Source organism: Trematosphaeria pertusa, assembly GCF_010094035.1.
Source record: "Trematosphaeria pertusa strain CBS 122368 unplaced genomic scaffold BU26scaffold_2, whole genome shotgun sequence".
NCBI lineage: Eukaryota > Fungi > Ascomycota > Dothideomycetes > Pleosporales > Trematosphaeriaceae > Trematosphaeria > Trematosphaeria pertusa.
Window position 1 is genome coordinate 2,505,079 of NW_022987213.1, and position 19,606 is coordinate 2,524,684.

General features: G+C 54.4%; 7 protein-coding genes across 7 annotated transcripts; 3 read left to right on the forward strand and 4 right to left on the reverse strand.

Annotated features, from left to right (window-relative positions):
• Positions 1-92: 92 nt before the first annotated feature.
• BU26DRAFT_500586 (uncharacterized protein) lies at positions 93-1,230 on the forward strand (the record flags this gene model as incomplete). The annotated part of the gene is made up of 3 exons (XM_033826508.1): positions 93-276; positions 330-495; positions 555-1,230. 3 exons carry the CDS (start codon positions 93-95, stop codon positions 1,228-1,230), a joined length of 1,026 nt encoding a protein of 341 aa, XP_033689924.1.
• Positions 1,231-2,648: 1,418 nt separating this feature from the next.
• Positions 2,649-3,590, reverse strand: BU26DRAFT_394814 (SET domain-containing protein; the record flags this gene model as incomplete). The annotated part of the gene is made up of 2 exons (XM_033822736.1): positions 2,649-2,857; positions 2,912-3,590. Coding segments are annotated over 2 exons (888 nt in total), but the record flags the coding sequence as incomplete, so codon positions are not given.
• Positions 3,591-6,351: 2,761 nt separating this feature from the next.
• On the forward strand, positions 6,352-10,377 carry BU26DRAFT_547023 (Spc7-domain-containing protein). The gene is made up of 4 exons (XM_033831867.1): positions 6,352-6,560; positions 6,615-6,702; positions 6,754-9,498; positions 9,554-10,377. Exons 1-4 carry the CDS (start codon positions 6,378-6,380, stop codon positions 10,225-10,227), a joined length of 3,690 nt encoding a protein of 1,229 aa, XP_033689926.1. The 5' UTR covers positions 6,352-6,377; the 3' UTR covers positions 10,228-10,377.
• Positions 10,378-10,551: 174 nt separating this feature from the next.
• BU26DRAFT_537506 (alpha/beta-hydrolase) lies at positions 10,552-12,456 on the forward strand (the record flags this gene model as incomplete). Its single annotated transcript, XM_033831416.1, has 3 exons — positions 10,552-10,643; positions 10,861-12,146; positions 12,202-12,456. Exons 1-3 carry the CDS (start codon positions 10,586-10,588, stop codon positions 12,454-12,456), a joined length of 1,599 nt encoding a protein of 532 aa, XP_033689927.1. The 5' UTR covers positions 10,552-10,585.
• BU26DRAFT_148024 (kinase-like protein) lies at positions 12,233-14,525 on the reverse strand. Its single transcript, XM_033819926.1, has one exon. It carries the CDS (start codon positions 14,258-14,260, stop codon positions 12,638-12,640), a length of 1,623 nt encoding a protein of 540 aa, XP_033689928.1. The 5' UTR covers positions 14,261-14,525; the 3' UTR covers positions 12,233-12,637.
• Positions 14,526-14,969: 444 nt separating this feature from the next.
• Positions 14,970-16,902, reverse strand: BU26DRAFT_448026 (uncharacterized protein). Its single transcript, XM_033824670.1, has 3 exons — positions 16,726-16,902; positions 15,848-16,672; positions 14,970-15,796 (listed from the first exon to the last, which is right to left on the reverse strand). Exons 1-3 carry the CDS (start codon positions 16,890-16,892, stop codon positions 15,007-15,009), a joined length of 1,782 nt encoding a protein of 593 aa, XP_033689929.1. The 5' UTR covers positions 16,893-16,902; the 3' UTR covers positions 14,970-15,006.
• Positions 16,903-17,973: 1,071 nt separating this feature from the next.
• Positions 17,974-19,168, reverse strand: BU26DRAFT_475473 (uncharacterized protein). Its single transcript, XM_033825534.1, has 3 exons — positions 19,017-19,168; positions 18,761-18,959; positions 17,974-18,714 (listed from the first exon to the last, which is right to left on the reverse strand). The coding sequence occupies exons 1-3, from the start codon at positions 19,157-19,159 to the stop codon at positions 18,187-18,189; spliced, it is 870 nt and encodes a 289-aa protein (XP_033689930.1). The 5' UTR covers positions 19,160-19,168; the 3' UTR covers positions 17,974-18,186.
• Positions 19,169-19,606: the final 438 nt, after the last annotated feature.

Consider the following 19,606-nt stretch of genomic DNA (forward strand, 5'->3'; position numbering starts at 1 on the left):
GGCGCTGTTTATCCTCCCCCGTGCCCTCTCGCAGCTTCTCGTACCTGTTTCCTTCGTAACACTCGTTTAATCTACAATATACGGCACTCGAAATGGCTTTGCTGCTTTCCCTAACAGTGTCGCTGAAGTTGCTGTCGCTAGTCGCGGCAAACCCACTGGCAGCTCCTCAGCCTCTCATAACTGCTGCTGCGCAACTCTATCCTCGGCAGGAGGCCACCACTGAAGGCTGGATAGGATACTATCAGTATTCAACGTCGGGGTCCTCGGACACAAGCTGTACGCACCATATTCCAGTGCCCCAAAGGTTCTGCTGCTCACTTCGAAAAAAGACACAGCCGAATCATGCGGATCCGGCATGACCTTCTTCACAACTGGCTCAGCCGTTGGCTGTTGCGGTACCAGTTCGTCGGGCTGGGAGTCTGCTTGCTTCAGTACACTCAAGACCGCTTGCGTGAGTGATACTATTGTGAGCTACGCTGGGACTGGCAGTACTTGGTAAGAGCATCCAACTTTCTAAGTGGAGCGAGCAGAGCGGGCTGACGAGATGAATTTAGCGGGAGCGGCTACACGTGCAACCCCGACACGATCTATACTTCAAGTACGGCCGATGCTAGCGGCTTCTTGTGGTACGGCTGCATGTCGAGGAAACCACGTCTCTACTATCAGGTTCTCCCCGAAGCAGCCCAGGTCCTGACCGACTCTTCGTCATCCGACTCCTCTACTTCCTCCTCTTCGACCGCAACTCCTGGCCCAGCCTCTTCGCCCACGACCACGCAAACTACATCTCCCACGCCCACGGAATCCGATACCCCAGCACCGAAAAAGGAAAGCAAGGCCTGGATAGCCGGCGTGGTCGTCGGCGCCGTCGCAATCATCGCCATCGCCGGCCTTGCCTTCTTCTTCCTCCAGCGGCGCAAGAAGAACAAAGAGCAATCCTACCAGCCCGCGCCCCAGATGCAGACATACCAACAGTATCCCCAGTCGCCTTACATGGGCTACGCCAGTCCGCCGCAGGGCGCCATGTCGCCGAACCCGGCTCCGGCTGGCGTCCACGAGAGCAAGGGATACTACGGACAGAGCGTTGTACCGCAAGACAACGGAATGGGCGGCCACTCCCCCAACAACCCTGCTGTCTACCCGCAGTATGCAGCACCCGGGCAGCCGGCGAGCACCCACCCGGTCCCGGTTTCTGAGCTACCTGCGCTCGTGGACCCGCAGACTAACAGGTGATGACGCGATACGTGGCTCAGTCTGCTGTGCGGTTTCGCGCGATCACTCTATATCCGCGCTCAGCGGAGAAAAACCCTTCCACCACCCCTCCGACGAGCGCGAAGGGAAGAACTGAAGAACGCGGTTCAACACCCAAGACCCTTGCGCCCGTTTTGCCGATACAATTGAACTTTTAGCATGTGGAGTTTTCTCACTTTTTCTTTTTCATCATGTCTCCATCGGACTTGTTTACCCTTTTTTTTTTTCCCGCCTCGCGCAAATTGCTTGCGAGTGCGCTGTAGATATCGATACCCAAGCCGAAAACGGGAGGGCTGTGTGTTTGGAACGTTAGTTACTGTGCGCACTAATGAACTACATCGATAATTTAGAGGACGTGTTTGATATGTTCGTCGTGCGTGGTGCTTGTTGCGGTGTTGTGCAGCTGTGATTTCGGCGGTGGCTGTTTCTGTTTGTGTGCTCGGCGAAGTCATTGAAAAATGATTATGAGGGCGAGAGACGTTGCCGTATACATACTAAACCAGATCCGAAAAAGAGACTTCTGATGATCCGACCTAGTACCTATCACGCCTTTAAGACGCTCCCAATCAAAGCATACTATCGTAGAGCAAGCACCCCTCCAGGGCTCAGTCATTCTCATTCTCATTCTCATTCTCATTCTCATTCTCATTCTCATTCTCATTCTCATTCTCATCCTCATCCTCATCCTCCTCTTCATCGTCATCGTCATCGTCATCGTCATCGTCATCGACATCGACGACCACTGCCCTCTTCCTCTTCCTCCCTAGGCCTGCACGGCGTTCCCCGCGTTTCTTGACAGCCACCACGGGCGCCATGCTGCGCGTCGCACCCTGCGGCCGGTCCTCCTCAGCATCCGTTTCCTCGGAGTCAGTGACGGGGACCACGTCGCCTTCCTCGACTTCCTCAGCCTCGTCAGGTTCGTATTCATCTGCCGCGTTATCAGAGTCCTGTGCTTCTCGGGACTCAGGCTCGGGCGGAGCCTCTGCAGAAGAGAGGTGCCTGTCTTTGTCTGCGCGGGTGTCGTTAGCGATAGAGGAGAATTGCTTGTGGAGGGACATACTGCCGGGTTTGTAAGCACGCTTCTGTCGCACACGCGCGGTGTTTGGTGCTGATTTTTTGGCGCGCTGGGGGGCGCGAGAAACTGCAGTGGACTGCGAGGAAGCTTGCCCCTTTGTGGTAGCAGATTTCGCCTTCAACGCTGCGCGAGCCTTCGCGGTCTGAGCCCGGCGCTCTGGCGTGGAAGCTCTGCTGCGGCTGTTCGTCCTGTACGTCCCGCCAACCTTGGCGGATGTAGAGGACGCTGAGTGCGTCGTCAAGGACGTTTCGGATGGAGAGGAGGCTTTTGCTTTCCGTTTGACGACCGCAACCTTGCCGATGCCAAGGGGCTTGCGTTTCTGGCCAGGCTCCTTGAAGTATTTGGTTTGTTCCTTGGGATAGCTGTAGTTGAAGAATAACTCCGTGCCGGCCTTGATGTCGGTGTTGGCAAACATGCCGATGCGGCTGACGGTGTTGCATAGGCGGTTCTTGGCGTAGCAGTTAGTGAAGCGTGGGTCTGCGTTGTTGATGAAGCGGGTTTTGTTGCCGACGTGGGTCGAGTCGACCTCTTGCTCTGTTATTCCGGGTTAGTCACAGTTTTGGTCATCTCTCTGGGAGAGCAACATACTCTTATTCAGGCTGAACAGATACATGGTCTGCTTCTTCTCGTATATGATCCCTCTCCGGTTGGCCTCGCCAAGGGCGATGACTTCCCCTTTATATTCGCCGAGGAAATCTTCTTTCCTCACGTCTTCTCCCGTGTACAGACCAAAGCCATGGACCTCGGAATGCCCAAGCAATGTCTTCTTCGGCACCCCCCTTTGAATAGCCACGTTGCAACACTTCCCCTTGATGACATCTTCGTTGTACCGATTGACAGGATCCAAGATCTCAATTGCGCCACAGCTGCCGCACAAGTCCGCATCGCACTCACGGTTCATTTGCTGGCAGAGGCATTTATCTGTTCCACAGACGCGTCGTCCGCCTGCTGTCTGCGCGCAAGAGCAGCCGGGGAAGCGTCTATTACAGGATGATGAGCATGCGCACGTTTTCTCACAGTTTATGTTTTCCATGTAGCACCGACACTGCGCTTTGTCGCAGGGGCCTTCATGACTGCAAGGATAGAATGGCCTCCGCTTTTCCCAAGAGGTGGCATACGTGTTATTAACCCACCATTTGGCTTTGAACTCAGCAGGAGGTTTTGGTAGCTGGGTGCCATGGTGTTCCACTCCAATATACTCTGGCAGGTTGGCTGCGTTTACAAATCGTCTGTAGTTGATGATCTCTTCGATATCGGAGTCTGATGACGCAACACTCGCCTGATCTAGGCCAACAGCCGTCTTCTTCCTGATCAAAGGAACATCGTCGTCTTCGGAGCGCGAAGTGTCAGCTTCAAGTCGTTCTCTGAGCTCGCCGTGAAGAGGGCAGTGGTGTCTACGATTGTGCGTTTAGCTTCTATACGCGCAATTCAAAGGTCATGAACTCACAGTTGACAGACCCTGCATGCTGCGCTGCGATAGTCAAATTTCGGTGCCTCCGTGCCTTGGAGATGAGCTAAGACTCCCTTTTGTACAACATCGCACCGCCGGGCCAGGTGCCAAAGACTGAAGTTGCACTGTTTCAAGAAGGACGAACAGGCAAGCACTGAAAGCCTAAGTCTACGGGTAGATGGAACTGGTAGGGTTAGAAGCAAGGTTTTCCACTTGGTTTTGTTTCGATCGAAGACAACTATATCAGGAGGTGGTTTGTCCTTGCAGTTTTCTTTAGAGTGCGGTCGTTTTTCTTCACAGTGCGGTCGTCGGTCAAGTAGTAGCTTCTCAAAATCTGCATTACCGAGTCCGTCCTGGCCGTCGTTGATGCCTTTGATCTCAGAGTCTGACGCAAGAAACCAATAGAGGACGTCTTGCCATCCAACACCAAGCTCCCATAGGAATGTTTCAATGCATCCGTGGTAAAACTGGTATTGGGCCGATCGAAGATCAGGGTAGTGTCCTTCGTGATTTTTCATTTTGTAGTGTATCATCAGCTCATCCTCCATATCCGATCTCGGTTCCTCGTCCAGGAAATATGGCCAATTAAGGAGTGTCGTCTCGTTCTCGGCGAGCACGTTATCCTGCAAGCTAACGTATTCTCTGAATGAGGGAACGTCGATTGCCATAGATCTGAAGCGAGTGATTTCGGAGGCGAACGCGGACTTTTTGCCAGACTTAGGCCGAAAATTGGTGAAGAGCTCTTGCGTAACATATGGGAAGTTTCCCTTACTCCCTTTCGGCTGGGCCTCCATCCGGAATGGTAGCATATTTTGGAACGGTGAAGTTGTCTGCATAAACTTGGCGGCTCCGGAAGGAACTGCAGCAGAGGCTTGTCTCCCAGGATGCGCATTTGAACGAGAGTCCCGCTCGAAACACGTCCGCTGTCGCCGCAAACAAGCTCTGACCTTGTAGGCGTGTGACTCTTGCACCTTGCTCAGGTGTTTCTTCAGACAATCGTCCACTATTGCTGCAGTTAGTTCGAGGTCTTCCGCGTCGATGATTTGAGCCAGGTTCATTGGGACTGGACTTGTTGGGCGACTGGAAAGGCCCTCATGTTGTTCGGCGGTAAAATTGACATCCCCTTGGGGCGGCGTGACTCCTTGAGGAGCCAGCTCATGAGAAGGGCCAGCAACGGATTCTGGAGCAGCGTTTGCCGTCGGCAGATCCCTCTGCGGCCGCGGAGAGCTTTCAGTGGAAGTTCGGGGAGCTTGCTCAGCCGGTCGTAAAAGCGTTGCTTTTGGTCTGGTGACCTTTGTCTGCGCTCCTGGGCCGGAATTAGAAGACTTAATCATCCTCGGTCCAGTGGGCTTCGGGAGTTGGAGTGTGCCCAGTGGGCGCCCTTCGTCTGGAGGGTTTGCAGGCGTAGTGGGCTTTCTGGCGTGCATTCCTGCACTTTCGTTCGGTTCAGGATCGGGCTCATTCTCCAAACTCAACTTTTCAGGCTGCTCCTGCGGCTGCGGCTGCATTGTGCTTTTTGGGGTCCCATCAACGCTTCTTGCCTCGGAGCCGGTTGGCTTGTCAACAGGTGGTGCTCCCACGCTTGTAGAGTCGGTCCGTGAAGAATGCTCTGGGGCCGCTGTCAAAGGAGAAACGTGTCTGAATGGTATAGATATGAACGAGGGCGTCTCACGCCTAGCTGTGCTCTCCTCGGTCGGTTTCTGGAACGGATTGATTGCAATAGGAGCAGCTTTTCTCGGGGAGAGAACTGCAGGGATTTGCGCTGATTGTGAACCGCGTGTGCTTGGGGATTCTGAAGTGTCAGGTTCAGTGCTCGCACTCTTTTGATGTTCCTGGTGGTTTGCCGCCCTGTTTGCGGGCGCGTGCGCTCTGGTGGATGGCGAAGGCGCAGGCGCGCGGGCACGCTCATCCTCGCTGAAGTCTAGAGTCAAGTCCACAACCTCGCTGTTTCGCGCTCCCGGTCTCGCTGGCGTGCCTGCTTTGATTGGCGCCGGGCGTGGGGGCATTTCCGAGGAGTTGTCTTCCGTCAGGTCAATGACATCTTCGCGGGTGACGCTTTTCGGATTCGCGCGCCGCCTGGGTGCTTGCGCCCATGTTGGCTCCTTCTCCAGGTCAATAGATTCCCCTTTGGAATCCCCTCGCGCCATAGCTGACCCTCGGGCTACTTATGGGAAGTAGTGCCCACGGCCAATTCGTCCGACGGCTACGGGGTTTGCTGATCAGAGAGGGTAGAGTTTGCGGAATGACAGGGACAGGTGCAGGAGAAGCTCTGGCCACCGCGCCGCGCTAGAATCTCGGGAAATGCGCTGGCACGTGATAGGAGCAGGAGGATGCGTGGTGCACTGCAATAATGCTACAGCAAGCTTTCCGTTCTCACTGCCTAAGGACTGCAAAGGCCGGCTTTGTGCTGCAGATTTGACAAGAATGCCTCCAAGTTGAATACATAGCATTGTTGTGAAAGATAACGTAAGAAATGGTGGGGATGCTTCGAGTTATGTAAGCAGCGCGCGGGCCACCGTCTTACCTTGTTTGTTTTGTTTACGCTCCTCCCATCTCAAGCGAAGCAAGGAAGCATCACCACCACGACACCTCCACCCACGCACCATGGCTAGCGATCGCGGCAAAGAGAACATCGCGGACGGGCTGGTCGCCGGCGCGTCTTTCAAGGCGCCCGTGCTGTCGTCGAAGAAGTCCTCGCGGAAAACACGAAGCAAGAGCATTGGGCCAGGCGGTCTCGGTGCCCCAGAAGCACCCGCGCTGAAGGAGACCAGCGGAAACCGGCGCAAGGTATGTGCGCTGCGTGCGCTGCTGCTGCGCTCAAGCATTGCTGACGGCGCATAGTCCGCCTTCATACCCGCAGTCAAGTCCATCCTCGCCTCGAACGACGAAGACGAGAGGAAACGACGCGAAGCACGTCGGAAGTCGCTTGGTACGCTATACATGGCATGCAAAGGGAGAACTCTACTAACGCCAATCATAGCAAGGCGACGCGTTTCTTTCGCCCCGGAGGCGACGCTCCACACATGGGACGTAGTCGAGTACCTGCGCGATGCGACCAGCTCCTCCGCATCCTCTGAAGCAACCCGGCGAGCTTCTGGTGTCTCGGATGCGACGACACACGCAGCACAAACACCAGATTCAGATGCGGAGGAGCCTCCATCCACCCCACCAGAGCGCGTCGAGGAGCCGGAGCCAGAACCCGGATCCTCCCCCGCCAACCAGCGCGATCTCCACCAGAAAAAAAACCGACGGCGCAGCTCAGGGATCCCTCCCATGAACTTCAACAATCCAGAGGATGTCTTCTCCTCGAGTCCGCTGAGCGGCGACAACGATTCTCCCGCCGGCACGGAGAACCTTGGGAATGATTCGGATGACGACGGCGCAGCTGCGAAGATGGATGACTCGCTTGACTCCAACGACTCGCAGAGCAGCGCTAAGTTAGATGCTGCGCTGCGACAGGCTGCCGCCCGCGCTGGCACGCAGCGGTTGGATCTGGACGACGATGAGGACATGTCTATGGTCATGGCAGAGGACGACATCACCGCATCATTCAAGCCTTGGGCACAGCAGAGCCGAAGGCCCGCCGCTGAGGATCAGGACAACGCCGACCCATTTTCTCCTGCTATAGCAGAATTGCGCACTGCCGGCGGAGACGAGGACATAAGCATGGACATTACACGTGCCGTCGGTAGGATTATCGCTCACCCAGAGGCTCAGAGCCCGCAATCTGATGATACGAGCATGGAGCTCACGATGCCGCTTGGAAGCATCCAGGCTGTAAGCGCCAAAGAGACAGGGAACCGAAGGAAGAGCCTCAAGCGCAGGGCGTCGCTCGCTGAGACATCCCAAGGCAGTCCAGCCAAACGTCCTGCGGGCCGTAGGACTAGTCTGCGACATCGAGCCACTCACGACGGAAGTCCCTCTTCCGACGACCAGACAATGGAGCTTACCATGGTAATGGGAAGCATAAAGAGCCAGTCTTCTCGCAAGTCTGAGGAAGAGCCAGGGAGGCGAAACAGCGTGGACACTTCTTTCGGTGATGAGACCATGGACCTCACGCTTGCTGTAGGAGGCATCAAGGATGCCCAACCTGCCCACATGGCGGAGAAAAGCGAACCAGACGACGAAGACTTGTCCATGGAATTTACGAAGGTGGTTGGACCCGGCATCAAGCATCTAAACAAATCGGTCGAAACACCAGTGAAGGCTACGATTGTGGCACAAAACTCGACAACAAAGGCGAAGACGCCCATGCCAGGGCAATCACCTCGAAAGTCCCCTGGTCGGCCGAAAGCATCCGGTTTGAGTGTGACAAGTTCCTCGTCTCCTCATAAAGCAGTCCAAGCAACTCCCGCGAAGTCCTCCGGGCGGCCACGTCGAAACTTCAATCTCGCCACTCCAGAGATACTGCCACTAGCCCAGCAGCGAATAGAAGACTTCGAGCCATCACCTTTTGTACGCAGTGCCCAGCAGAGCGCTTCTACGCCAAGCGAAACCGTCTCCACGCCCACGAATCGGACCCGAAATGCGCCGGCAAGAATTCCTGACGACCCTATCGCTGCTCCGATCCTTAACCGACGCCGTTCGTCGTTGTCTTCGGTACAGTTTAGCCCGCTTGCCACCGCACGGGGAGAGCCGACCTTGAAGAGCACCGCATTCCTGACGAATAGCATCAAACTTCTTTCCACGCCAAGGAAGCAGACTCTGACTTCGCCTGTAAAGCATGGTCTAACGCCCAAGAAGTCACAGACGCCTCAAAAGGAGCCGACACCGAAGCACAAGACCTCAACTCCAAAGAGAGCAACGCCAAGGAAGAGCATCAGCCCGAAGAAGAGGGTGGCATTTGGAGATGAGCCGGAGGACAAGGAGAATGTTTCTGATGAGGGCGTCGAGGAGGTCGTAGAAGAAGTTGAGCGCATTTCACTACAAGAATTCCTCGAGCTGACTAAGATTCGCTTTATGGATCTCAGCACCACCAAGCGTCGACATACTGCTGCTCCAGCCGCCTTCCATGACAAAGAGATTGAGGAGAAGGATGAGTCTCTGGATCGCTATGTGGTGGCAGGCGCTTGCACCCTTCCTGAGTTCGAGCTGTACCAGCATGCTTGCCACGAGATGAAGAAGTACATATCTGATGGTCGCCATTTCGTTCGGACAATGGAAGCGAACGTCATGGAAGAGAATCCGCTGCTGTTCAGCGAATATCTCACGGCTCCACCGGATCAGCGTATCATTATGGACAATCAATTCAAGAACTTAAAGACGAGCGCTCGGCTTGAAGCTCGCGGAGAGTGGTACGGATGGAGGGGCACGCTGCTTCAGGATCTCAAGGCTGGTCTCCTTGGCACAATGGAGGGCTTCAAGCGCGATGAATCCGTTCTAGTAGATCAGGAGAAGCTTCTCGATGCTGTGCTTCCATCTCTAACGGAGAAGCAAGAGCAGCTAGACAAAGAGTGTAGGCAGCTGCAACAACGGCACGATGAGCTGAACAGCTGCGATCGCGAAGAGCTAGAACGGGCTCGCGAGCAACTTGTCTGCTTGGACGCAGAAATTGAGGGGAAGCGTCAGCTCGTTACACAGTTGCAGGGAGAGCTGGCTGGGAAGGAATCCCGTATCGAAGCGGTCAAGGAACGCAAAGCCGAATGTATCGCAGAGATCAAAGCGGCTGAGCGTCTTCGAGAGGAGTGTCGCGGGTGGTCTACGACCGAAATCAATGACTTGAAAGGTATGCTTCGCTTCGCACTCTCCTTAGTTCGACCAGTGAGCTAACATGCTTGCAGCCCAGGTGACTACCCTCGAAAAGGCTCATAGCTGGAGCATCACTTCCGCCTCATCGGGCATGATCACTATGACTCATCTAAACGATCTCGAGCTATACTTCCAGCCTTCTGCCTTTGCAACAGGCGCAAATACCCCGAACGCCTCCATCTCTCTAACCTATGTCGGCGACACGGCTACACCACATGCTCGACCCTTGACAACGAGCAAACGCTTCTTCCTCCAGCTGATTCGGGCTCACCTGCACTGTATCCCCCAGTCACAGACTCGCGTTGCAGAGCTGCTATCGTTTGTTAAGGCTGGATGGGCTGCGGCACTTTCCGTGGCCGAAGGTGTCCGATGGCTTGGGCACAACCACATCACGGAGGAGTGCATCCTGTCTGATGAGCAGATGGCCATTTCCTCCAACATGCTCCTACCCTCTCTCCAGACAAAGATCAAGGTCACTTTTGAGATCGGCGTCAGCCTTGGCTTGAACGCGGTAGAGACAGAGGTCGGAACGAAGGCGGAGCTGGTGTATGGGGAGAAATACAGCGAGGAGAAGATGGGTGCGTTCTTGCGGGACTTCTGTGGTGGTCAGGTCAAGCACGAAAAAGACATGGCGATTTGGGCCGACGCGATTCTGGATCTGGCCGGTAGGCTGAGAGCTACCGGGAGGAAGGGAGAGCGGGCGTGAGGACGGATCCAATTTTCTATGGTCAATGGTTCTTCCATGTCGCATGACGCTCAGATTGTTACGAGACATGACGGCGTCCTTGGGCATCATCGGCTTGCAGTTCATGATGGGAGGTCTTCGTTGTTTGAATAAATGAACACATCTGTATTGATGCTTATTACTACTTTACGGCTTTGGTCCTGTCGCATAATGAGAACTTCTCTGAAAGCAGGGTACGCTAGTCTAATTTTGGGTTAGTCTCGCAAGTCGTTTGAATGGACTAGCGCCGGAGGAATTATGGGCCTTCGTCGACCAGCATAGACTATCGAACCTACACCGTATCCCCACCCCAAGCCAGTTCGCATCCTCGGTGGAAATTATGCCGAGTAGTTCGTCGCTCAGATGCGCGTCAGTCGTCATGACGGCGCTCTCTCCAGGTTTGTCGAGCCCCGCAGTACGGAGATGCCGGGCCCAATATGTGGAGAAATGAGGCTAAGATCGCTATATACTGAAATTTGACCTATAAGTACTTAGCTGCTCGAGTAGTATACCAACAGGGATTGAGTAAAGGGTTTTCAGTCAAGATGTCGTCTTCTACTCCGAGGTTCCATCTTTTCATCTTCATTCTACATGCTGTCCTGCTCGTTTCTGCAGCCCCGATTCAAGATGCAGCGCCCATTGCTTCTCTCGACTATGGCGCCTTCCGAGGCGCTTACTCCCCAACATACAACCTGACCTACTTCCGCAAAATCCCCTTCGCGGCTTCGACAGCGGCACGCAACCGCTTCCGGGCCCCGCAACCGCCGGCGCGAATCAATGCAACACCCTACGACACCGACCAGCCCTTCGACATGTGCCCCCAGCGCACGGTCAACGGTTCCGAAGACTGTCTCTACCTCGGCGTGTACTCACGACCCTGGGCGTCCCCCCACCCGCTCCGCCCCGTCCTGCTCACCTTCTACGGCGGCGGGTTTATCCAGGGAAGCGCCTCCTTTTCCATTCCGCCGCCCGGGTTCCCGGTCCTGAATGCCAGCGACGCGAATGACTACGTCGTCGTGTACTCCAACTACCGCACGAATGTCTTCGGCTTCCTGGCCGGCACGAAGATCCAAGAGCACCCGGACGCCGATCTGAACACGGGACTGCTGGACCAGCGCGCCGCACTGGAGTGGATACAGAACTACATCCATGCTTTCGGTGGCGATAGAACTAATGTGACGATCTGGGGCCAGTCTGCCGGTGGCGGGAGCGTGGTCGCGCAGACCATTGCGCAGGGGAACAAGGGCGAGAAACTGTTCCGCAAGGCAATGGATAGCTCGCCTTTCTGGGCAAAGACGTACCGCTACGACGACCCTGAGAACGAGGCGCTGTTCGAGCAGGTTGTGCAGGCGGTAGGCTGCCAGGGGGAGATGGATGAGGTGGCGTGCTTGAAGAGCGTGGATGTGCAGAGTCTGCGGGATGTCAGTTTGAACTTGAGCACGAGCCATCAGTACACGACGAGTAGCTATACCTGGGGCCCTGTTATCGACGACAGCTTCCTGTCGAAGCCGCTGTCTGAGGTTGTGAGCAGGGAGGAGTTGAACGCCGAGATGGTGCTGTCGAGCTACAACCTGCATGAGGGGGAGAACTTCATCCCGCCGGGTCTGCAGAGCGCGACGGGCTCTGGCGGGTTTAATTCCTCGGCCGCGAGTTTCGACGCGTGGTTGCGAGGTTTCCTGCCCAAGCTGAGCGAGGATGAGTTAGAGGAGGTTAAGAAGCAGTATCCAGAGACTGGGACTGCCGAGGAGATCGCCTATAACACGACGTACACACGCGCCGGCTTACTCTACCGCGATCTCGTCCTCGCATGCCCCGCGTATTGGCTCGCCAATAAAGCCCAGCATGGATATCTCGTCGAGTATACCATCTCGCCCGCAAAGCACGCCTCAGACATTATATACGTAAGTTGTCTTAATCCTCTCTCCCATCTTCCTTGAAAGCTTATGAAGTCTGCAGTGGAACACCATCAACCCAGTCCAAAAGTCGGATCCCTTGACGTATGAGGGATATACAGGCGCGATAGCAAGTTTCGTGCAGACGGGCAATCCGAATGCGCATAAGATTACGAATAACAGCGTTGTGGGTGTACCGAGTGTGAGGGATGGGAGGGAGTTCGTGGTTAGGAATGGTGGACTGGGCAATGAGGGGATAGGGATGCTGGAGAGGAGGTGTGGGTTTTGGTTGGGAGTTGCGGGGAGGGTGGATATATAGAAGATATTTTGGAGTAGGTTGGGAGGGGAGATTGGACTGTATATAAACAAGCATCTGAACTAGGCACGTATGGGTCGAAAGATATGAAGGAGACGGAAAGGGTCTAGTTTGGCAGATGCGGACACCCATCGAAATTTAGCGATAAGCATAGGATTATATCGAAAAGCACCATCTATCGCTCTTAAGAGTCGAGCGAGTGTTTGGTACGTATATGGACGCGGAAATCGTCAAAAAGCGGTGGTGTTAATATTATGTTTCGGCCACACAATTCGCAGACCACGTAGTCCGGGTCCGGGTCTAGATCGAAGGTCACTCCCCTCAGAGCAGATGCTCCAGACCAGTGAACCCCCCATAATTCGACCGGGGAACTTGTTTCGGAACGAGCGATCCCTTCAACCAGTCTGCAGGGTTCGTTCTCGTACGCGCTTTTCATACGGGAGAGGCGCTGCCCCGATGCAAGCATGGAGTTGTCCAGCTCTTGTTGGTGTTCGCTCTTCAACTCGTTGATTTGCCGCTCGTGTTCCCTTCTACTCATGAAAGGGTCTCTGCAACAATCTCCAAAAATAGAGTAATCTTCCCCTTCATAAACAGGCTCAAGAGTATCGATGAATGCTAAGCTCAAGCGTATCTCCGCAATAGCTGGCCTCATCTGGGGCTCTATCTCAAGCATGCTCCGGATCTCGTTAAAGAGACGGCGTCTACGCTTTAAGGCCGGTTTGGCGTGTATAGCATCGCTAATCCAGTCGTAGATTTGGTCGAGATTAGCTTGAAATGATTTGTCATGCTTCGTTCGGACAGTCCTCAAGGGCTCCAGGCTGTCGTACGCGCACAATGTGGACATCTCAAGGAGGATGCAGCCCAATGAAAAGATGTCAGCTGCTCGTCCATTTGGCTGGAATGCAGCAACCTCAGGTGCGAAGTATTTTGGCGTCCCTCGTTCACAGTTCTCGGTCGCGCTCAAAGTCTGAAGCGAGAAGTCCGTCGCCGTACCAAAATCCGTCAACCACAAGCGATCCTTAGAAAGGAGGATATTTGAGGGTTTGAGGTCTTTGTGACGGATCTTTTGGCTGTGAAGATAATCGACGGCACAGACAATACAGCCCATCTTTCCCCATAGGGAGATAAACAGGAGGAAGGAGGATGCGGGTGCGCCAAGTCTGGAAAGTCGTTCTTTTTGCGCATGATCGAGGCTGTTCGTAGCAGAGCGAAATGCCTCAACGTCTTCCATAAAAGTAGCTAGATCGCAGACGGCCACAGGATAGAGAAGTAGTCCGAGGAATTGGCGGTGCGTATACGATCCCGCGAGCCGAATAATATGTCTGTGAGAAACTTTCTTCAATATTTCGATCTCTTTCCTCTCCGCGTCTCCGATCTTCCGCCTGCAGAACCTCCTTTTCCATGCAAATGCATGTCCTCGGATGGAGGTTTCGTACACGCCGCCCATGGAACCATGGCCCAGGAAGCGTCCTTGTTCCAGCGGCACATTCTCGCTAGGGTGAAAGTCCACATGGGCTCCTCTTCCTGACCAGTCTTCGATGATGGATTCGATTTCTGGCTTGACGTCTGGCCCTGTTTTCGAAAGAGGAGTGACTGGAGGTATCCCAGACGCAGAACCGGGGGTGATCGGTGATACCCTGTAGTTGTCTGGTTTAGATGGTGAAGAGGCATCAACGACCTGCAAGCGAGGGAGGGTATTCGTGAGGCTATTTGAGTTGTTTGGAGAAACGGAGATAGGAGGATAACGATTTGTCAGAGGAGGTAAGAGTTCGAGGTCGCGACTCTCCCAGCCGATTGTGGAAGCCATATTCCCTGCCTATGGGTTCATGGGTTGGATTCGAATCGGCACCAGGTGTCCGGGAATTGACGGTCCGAGGATTGAAGTCGTGGAGCCGGTCGAGCTTCTGCGAGCGTCCAGAAGACCCGAATGCCGCAGAAGGGGCCAAAGAAGCGATTCGGCTATTCCGGACGGTTGAGTTCAATGTCCAGAAAAGGGCTGTAGAACTCGCAGCCGGCTGTGCAACTTAGCGGGAGAGTCTGGCTGTTACGACCGCGTGGCAGTAGCCCTGCAAGCTGTCAGTGGAGTTCAGCGGGATCTCTCAAGCGCTTACAGGAACTAGATCGAAACAACGCGGGAGTGAGCCACAACTTCCTCTATAGCGCCTGGCCTCTTCTCGGGCGCCGTCCGTCCCAGGCTGTCGTCGCAAGGCTGAGGCGAAAGCCCATTCAACGAAAGCCGTGGTTTGGACACGTAGCCGACCAAGAGGGAATGGCAAACTATAACATAAAGACAAAAGGAACCACGAAGTTGCGGATGACGGTGAGGTGGTAGGAAGAAGAGTGGTGAACAAGGCGGAGGAAGGCTGAGGTGTTGGCTCAGCCCCCTCACGCAAGAGGAAGTCACAATGCAGGCAGCCAATCAGAGCGATCGATGTCGTGATACCTTTACATAGAGCACGACAAGCGATTCTCCACACACAATCGAAAAAGACACGGCCTTTGCGGTGTTAAAAAGAGGTTACTATCTGCATTGCGCATTCTGCACACTCTCATCTACTCATAAAACTTCCCATCCTCCGGCAAATCCACATGATCCATCGAAAACCCACAATGCCCCGGCTCCACATAACTCGTCCCCATAACACCCCACTGCACCTTCTCCCACGCAGCCTCGACCCTATACGGCGCCGACCCAGGCTGGCACGCTGCCGCAATAGCAGCACTACAGCTCCCGGCGACCGGCATCCCCGACTTCAACCGCTTCCACCCCAGCGCAATGATAGCAGCGAACGCGAACGTACCCACGAGGATAGTCGCCAGGATGGCAACCGGCGAGTATCCGCACGTGATATAGCTCTCGTCGTCGACGGGACTCGTCCCTTTCGACGAGTCTCGCAGATCGTACACGTCGACGCTGACGAGGAAGAGGCTTTGCGAGATGAGCCAGTGCATGGTGCCGCACATGACCATCAGTGGTAGTCCGAGGCGGAAAGGTAGCTGGAGGAAGTAGGAGCTACGCTGTGAGCCCTTTGGATCTATAGAGACGCGGAGGCCCTTTCTGGAGATGGCGAAGCGCGACCATTCCGAGGCGAGGCTCATGGTCGTGGCGAGTCCGTTCATTGTCAGGTATAAGAAGGAGAAGACGAGCTGCGGACTGTTGGCAACGACGACGTTGGTGATGAGGCTGCGGACGCCTCGGCCCGGGATGTTCCATGCGATGAGGGTGCTGGAGTTTACAGCGCCCAGGCCAAGTTTCCAGACGGCGGATCTGCTTTCCAGCCCGGTCGTCTGATTGACTCCGTACCAGAGGAGGAACATGGAGGCTGCGAAGATGATGATGAAGCTGAAACTGAGTGTGAGCTTGCGATGGGCAAAACATCAGGGCTGCACTTACGCCAGAACAAGGACTCCCATCCTCATAATGCTCGCTGCGCGATAGCGTCGCACTGGCTTCTGCACGTACTGCTTCCGCTGACCCATGATATTCCCCGTTTGAAACTCTTTCTGGACCTCCTTCCTACCGACAAGGCACGCTCGCTGCGTGTACATGTCGGGACGTTGCAAGTAGGAGGCCACAGCGTCCCCAATAGTAAGCAGCGGCCTCTCCTTGAACCGGAAAGCAATGTACAGCATAAGGCTAGTTTTGCCCGCACCAATAAGGAGCACGACAATTGCTAGATGTATGCTATACGCCAGCTGGCAGTGCCCTTCGATCTTTTCGCCCAGACAATACTCGATTGACTTCTTAAACGGCTTCCAGTCCGCCAAGTTGGACGTAATGCAAGGCAGGAAAGTTTCGCAGTTCGCGAGCGTAAATCCACCAGTGCACGAGCTGTCTCGGCATATCCACTCGAACGGAACGCCATTGGTGCCGAAATACCAATCGATAGGCACGTCTCGCGCTTCGAATCCTACTACTGGCTCGGCAGTATCGTAATCAGATGTGGAGTTCGAAACGACGAGAAACAGATTTCCGTAATTCGTTTGGTAGCTCTGTGCATATTTGGTGATGCAGTCGTTGACACCTAGTTTCTCCAGTTTGTCCCGGTGAACAGATTCGAGCAGGGTACTGCCTTCAATGGTATCGCCGTTGACATCGTATCTGAAGGATCCTTTGATCTGAAGGTCATCTGTTGTTGGATCGGCCGCGAATGCCTCGTTGGCGGAGAATACATCGTATTTGAAGGCGCCGAGAGACGAAAAGATAGTAGAGTTGTAACTGCTAATGGTTAGCTTAGAAGGTCAGCGGCTGGATTGCAGGTGGTGTTATACAAAAGGTGCAACGGCAGTGAAGAGAGACCAAGTAAGAACCATACTACTGCCCGACCCCCACTGACATGCCTTAGGTTCCTGACACTAGGTACTCCGATATCGACCCAGCGGAATCTTGCATGCGCCCGATCGGCATCCGCCCTTGTTGGGGCAGACATACACTGCATGCAATAATTGCTGGCGCCCAGGAGAATCGTGCTGAAAACGTTGATAAGCAAATGGGCTGCAATGTTGAGCTTCTTTGTCGTGTCGCAGTTGCCATCGTACAGAACTCGTTTTCCGTTTGACCTGCCCACGCTCTGAAAGCCTGTTCGCGCTTCTTGCCAGATGACGATTATCAGGTTTAAGAGAAAGACAGCTCCACCGGCGCAGAAACAGGCGAGGGCTCCGGACTTCCAGTTTATTCTCGTCTTCCTTGGCTTTTCGCTCGTACCATCTCCAGCTTGGATGAAGGGAGTGACTTCATAAGGGTTGCTCTGAGGCACTTTGTCGTAGGTCCCCGCTTGTTGTTGGACGAAGGGAGCCACTTCATAGGCAGTGGTTCCGTAGACATTGCCTTGAGGTACTTTCTCGTAAGACGCCATCTTTTCGAACTTCCACAACGGGAGACCTGCCAGGTGAACAATATTTGATCAGTCTGCTGGATGGAAGAGGTAGCAGCGCTTCGAAAAGTTCGTGCTGCAGCACGGCCGCGAATGTGGAATCGACGACAGCATAGTTGCTGGAGACCCCCAATTTTGAACATTGAGGCGGTGCTCAGCTGCCTGGATCGATTCCTTGGTCTCAATGTACGGGTGGCGCCACATGCGCCACGGCAGCTGGGGATGGCGACTGAGCGGGCTTGGGTGCGCAACGTGATCCGGCCCTAGATTAATGCTTAGAAAAGCCAAGGTCCGCTGGCACAACGCCTATTGTCTCAAGGTGTCGTTGGACTGCTATTCTAAACGGAAACACATTTTCAATCATGAAGCACGTCGGAGCCGTTGAGCGTTCTGATGAACCTCGGTGAGCTTTGGGTGATAGTGTTTTGTCGAGGCAGTTTTTAGCGAGCTGAACGCCGTCGTTTCGCGTACTTCTCTCGCCGAGCCTCATAGCGAAGGACAAGACCGGTCTTGAGGCTTGGAGAGGCTGGCAAAAATTGATGAATGGCACCGCATATTTACACAACACTTGACCGTAGCCTAATATTATAGCATTAGCACATAGAAGAACTGGTTCCGCGAGTCGATGCAGAGGAGTAATAGCATGGCTAAAGGGTAGCCTGCATGCAGAGATTCCATTTCCACTACACCTGATCATCTGAGGACTGCTGTTGAAAAGTGGGCGTCTTCTATTTCTTATCTCGTTCGTACACACCTAAACAAGCTGTCAAAGACTTTTTCCATGCGATTGCAAACCCGTCCCCTCTCCGCGGTGTACACATACATTCCCCTGCAAATACCCCCTGAACACATTCAAAGATCATCTAAGCCCAGCCAAGCGACGCTCTTGTACCTCGGAGAGCGCCCTGCTTCCACTCAGGAAAGCCACGAAACCCACAACAGCGGCTGCCGGTAGAGTCTGGAAAAGGTTCCAGCTCGTGTAGTAGAGGAAGAAAATGCCCTCCATGGCAAGGATAGAGCCGTAGAAAAGCGCGTGAGAGATGGGCGCGCTCCCGAGGGCCTTGCCCAAATGATTCGCGTTGGCGCCTAGAGTGGCCCACACACCAAACAGTACGGGCAACGCACCGATGACAGCGGCTGCAAATACCAGTGTTATTATCTTGGGGGACGATCGGGGATCAGCGCGGAAGATATGGTGGATCTCCTTGTCGACCGCGTAGCGGAGCGGCTTCTCGGGAACAGCGAGAGGGACATTGGGATCGCGAGCCACATTCAGGTCAAACACCTTGGCCTTGTATGGCGTAGATGATCCAAAAGAGCCAATGACAATGGATGCGGCGATCGGCTTCGCGGAAGTGAGGAATTGGTGTGGAAGGTCCTTGTGGGTCTTCGAACATTAGCGACGTTGGGAGCAATTGTGTCGGCTTACATACCAAATCAACCTTTCCCTTGCCGCTTTCCTTCACACTGAGCACAAAAGACTCCTCGAGGCCAGTTGCTGAGTCTGTAAGGGTGAGGAATGCTTGATGGGGCCGCTGCGATTTCTTTCCGTCAACGGTGGTAAGTTGTAGCTTCAGCGTGTCCGCGGCGCCCAACGAGACTGATTTCGCCAACGGGCTTGAAGGATTCAATCTAAATAGAACCATTCGTCAAAAAAGCTTATAAGTTATGAGAATTGGCGAAGCTCACTTTTCCTTTGCGCCTGCACCTACTCCAGCACCTTTACTCTGAACCGTGACGGTGCCGTCTTCGAAGCTCCATGAAGAGGCGGCCGACACAATGCAAGCCCCAGAGAGCAGAATCGAGGGAATTAGCGAGTGTAGAAGCCTCATTGTTGAAGAATGGTGGAGTAGTCGGGGAGCTCTTCCGTTACCTGGGAACGTAGACGACTTCGTAAGCTGTCCTTCGGAGTTTCTGTCGGCCCGATATTACTGCACGTGACTTGGTCTCCCTGGGCTCTTGGCGAAGCCCCGACCAAACGCCGGGAAGCCGTGCTATTCCCGACGCCGTGATGCAGATCATCCTCCTGATGAATCGCCTAGAGCTGCTAGGAACGGTAGAATGAATCGTAGCGTGGTTCAATATGCACCTACCGTAGTTCTACAAGGGTACCGTCCAGCAAAGGAGGAACAAATCGACTGATTGCATCATGTCTCGAATCATTCCACTTGGAGAGAGAACCACACAGGCCGGGTGGAAGCCAGAACATCTGATTCAAACCAACACTGACGGTGTGAGCCTTCACGGCGGGCGACTTGCCTTATTTGCGCCGTCCACCT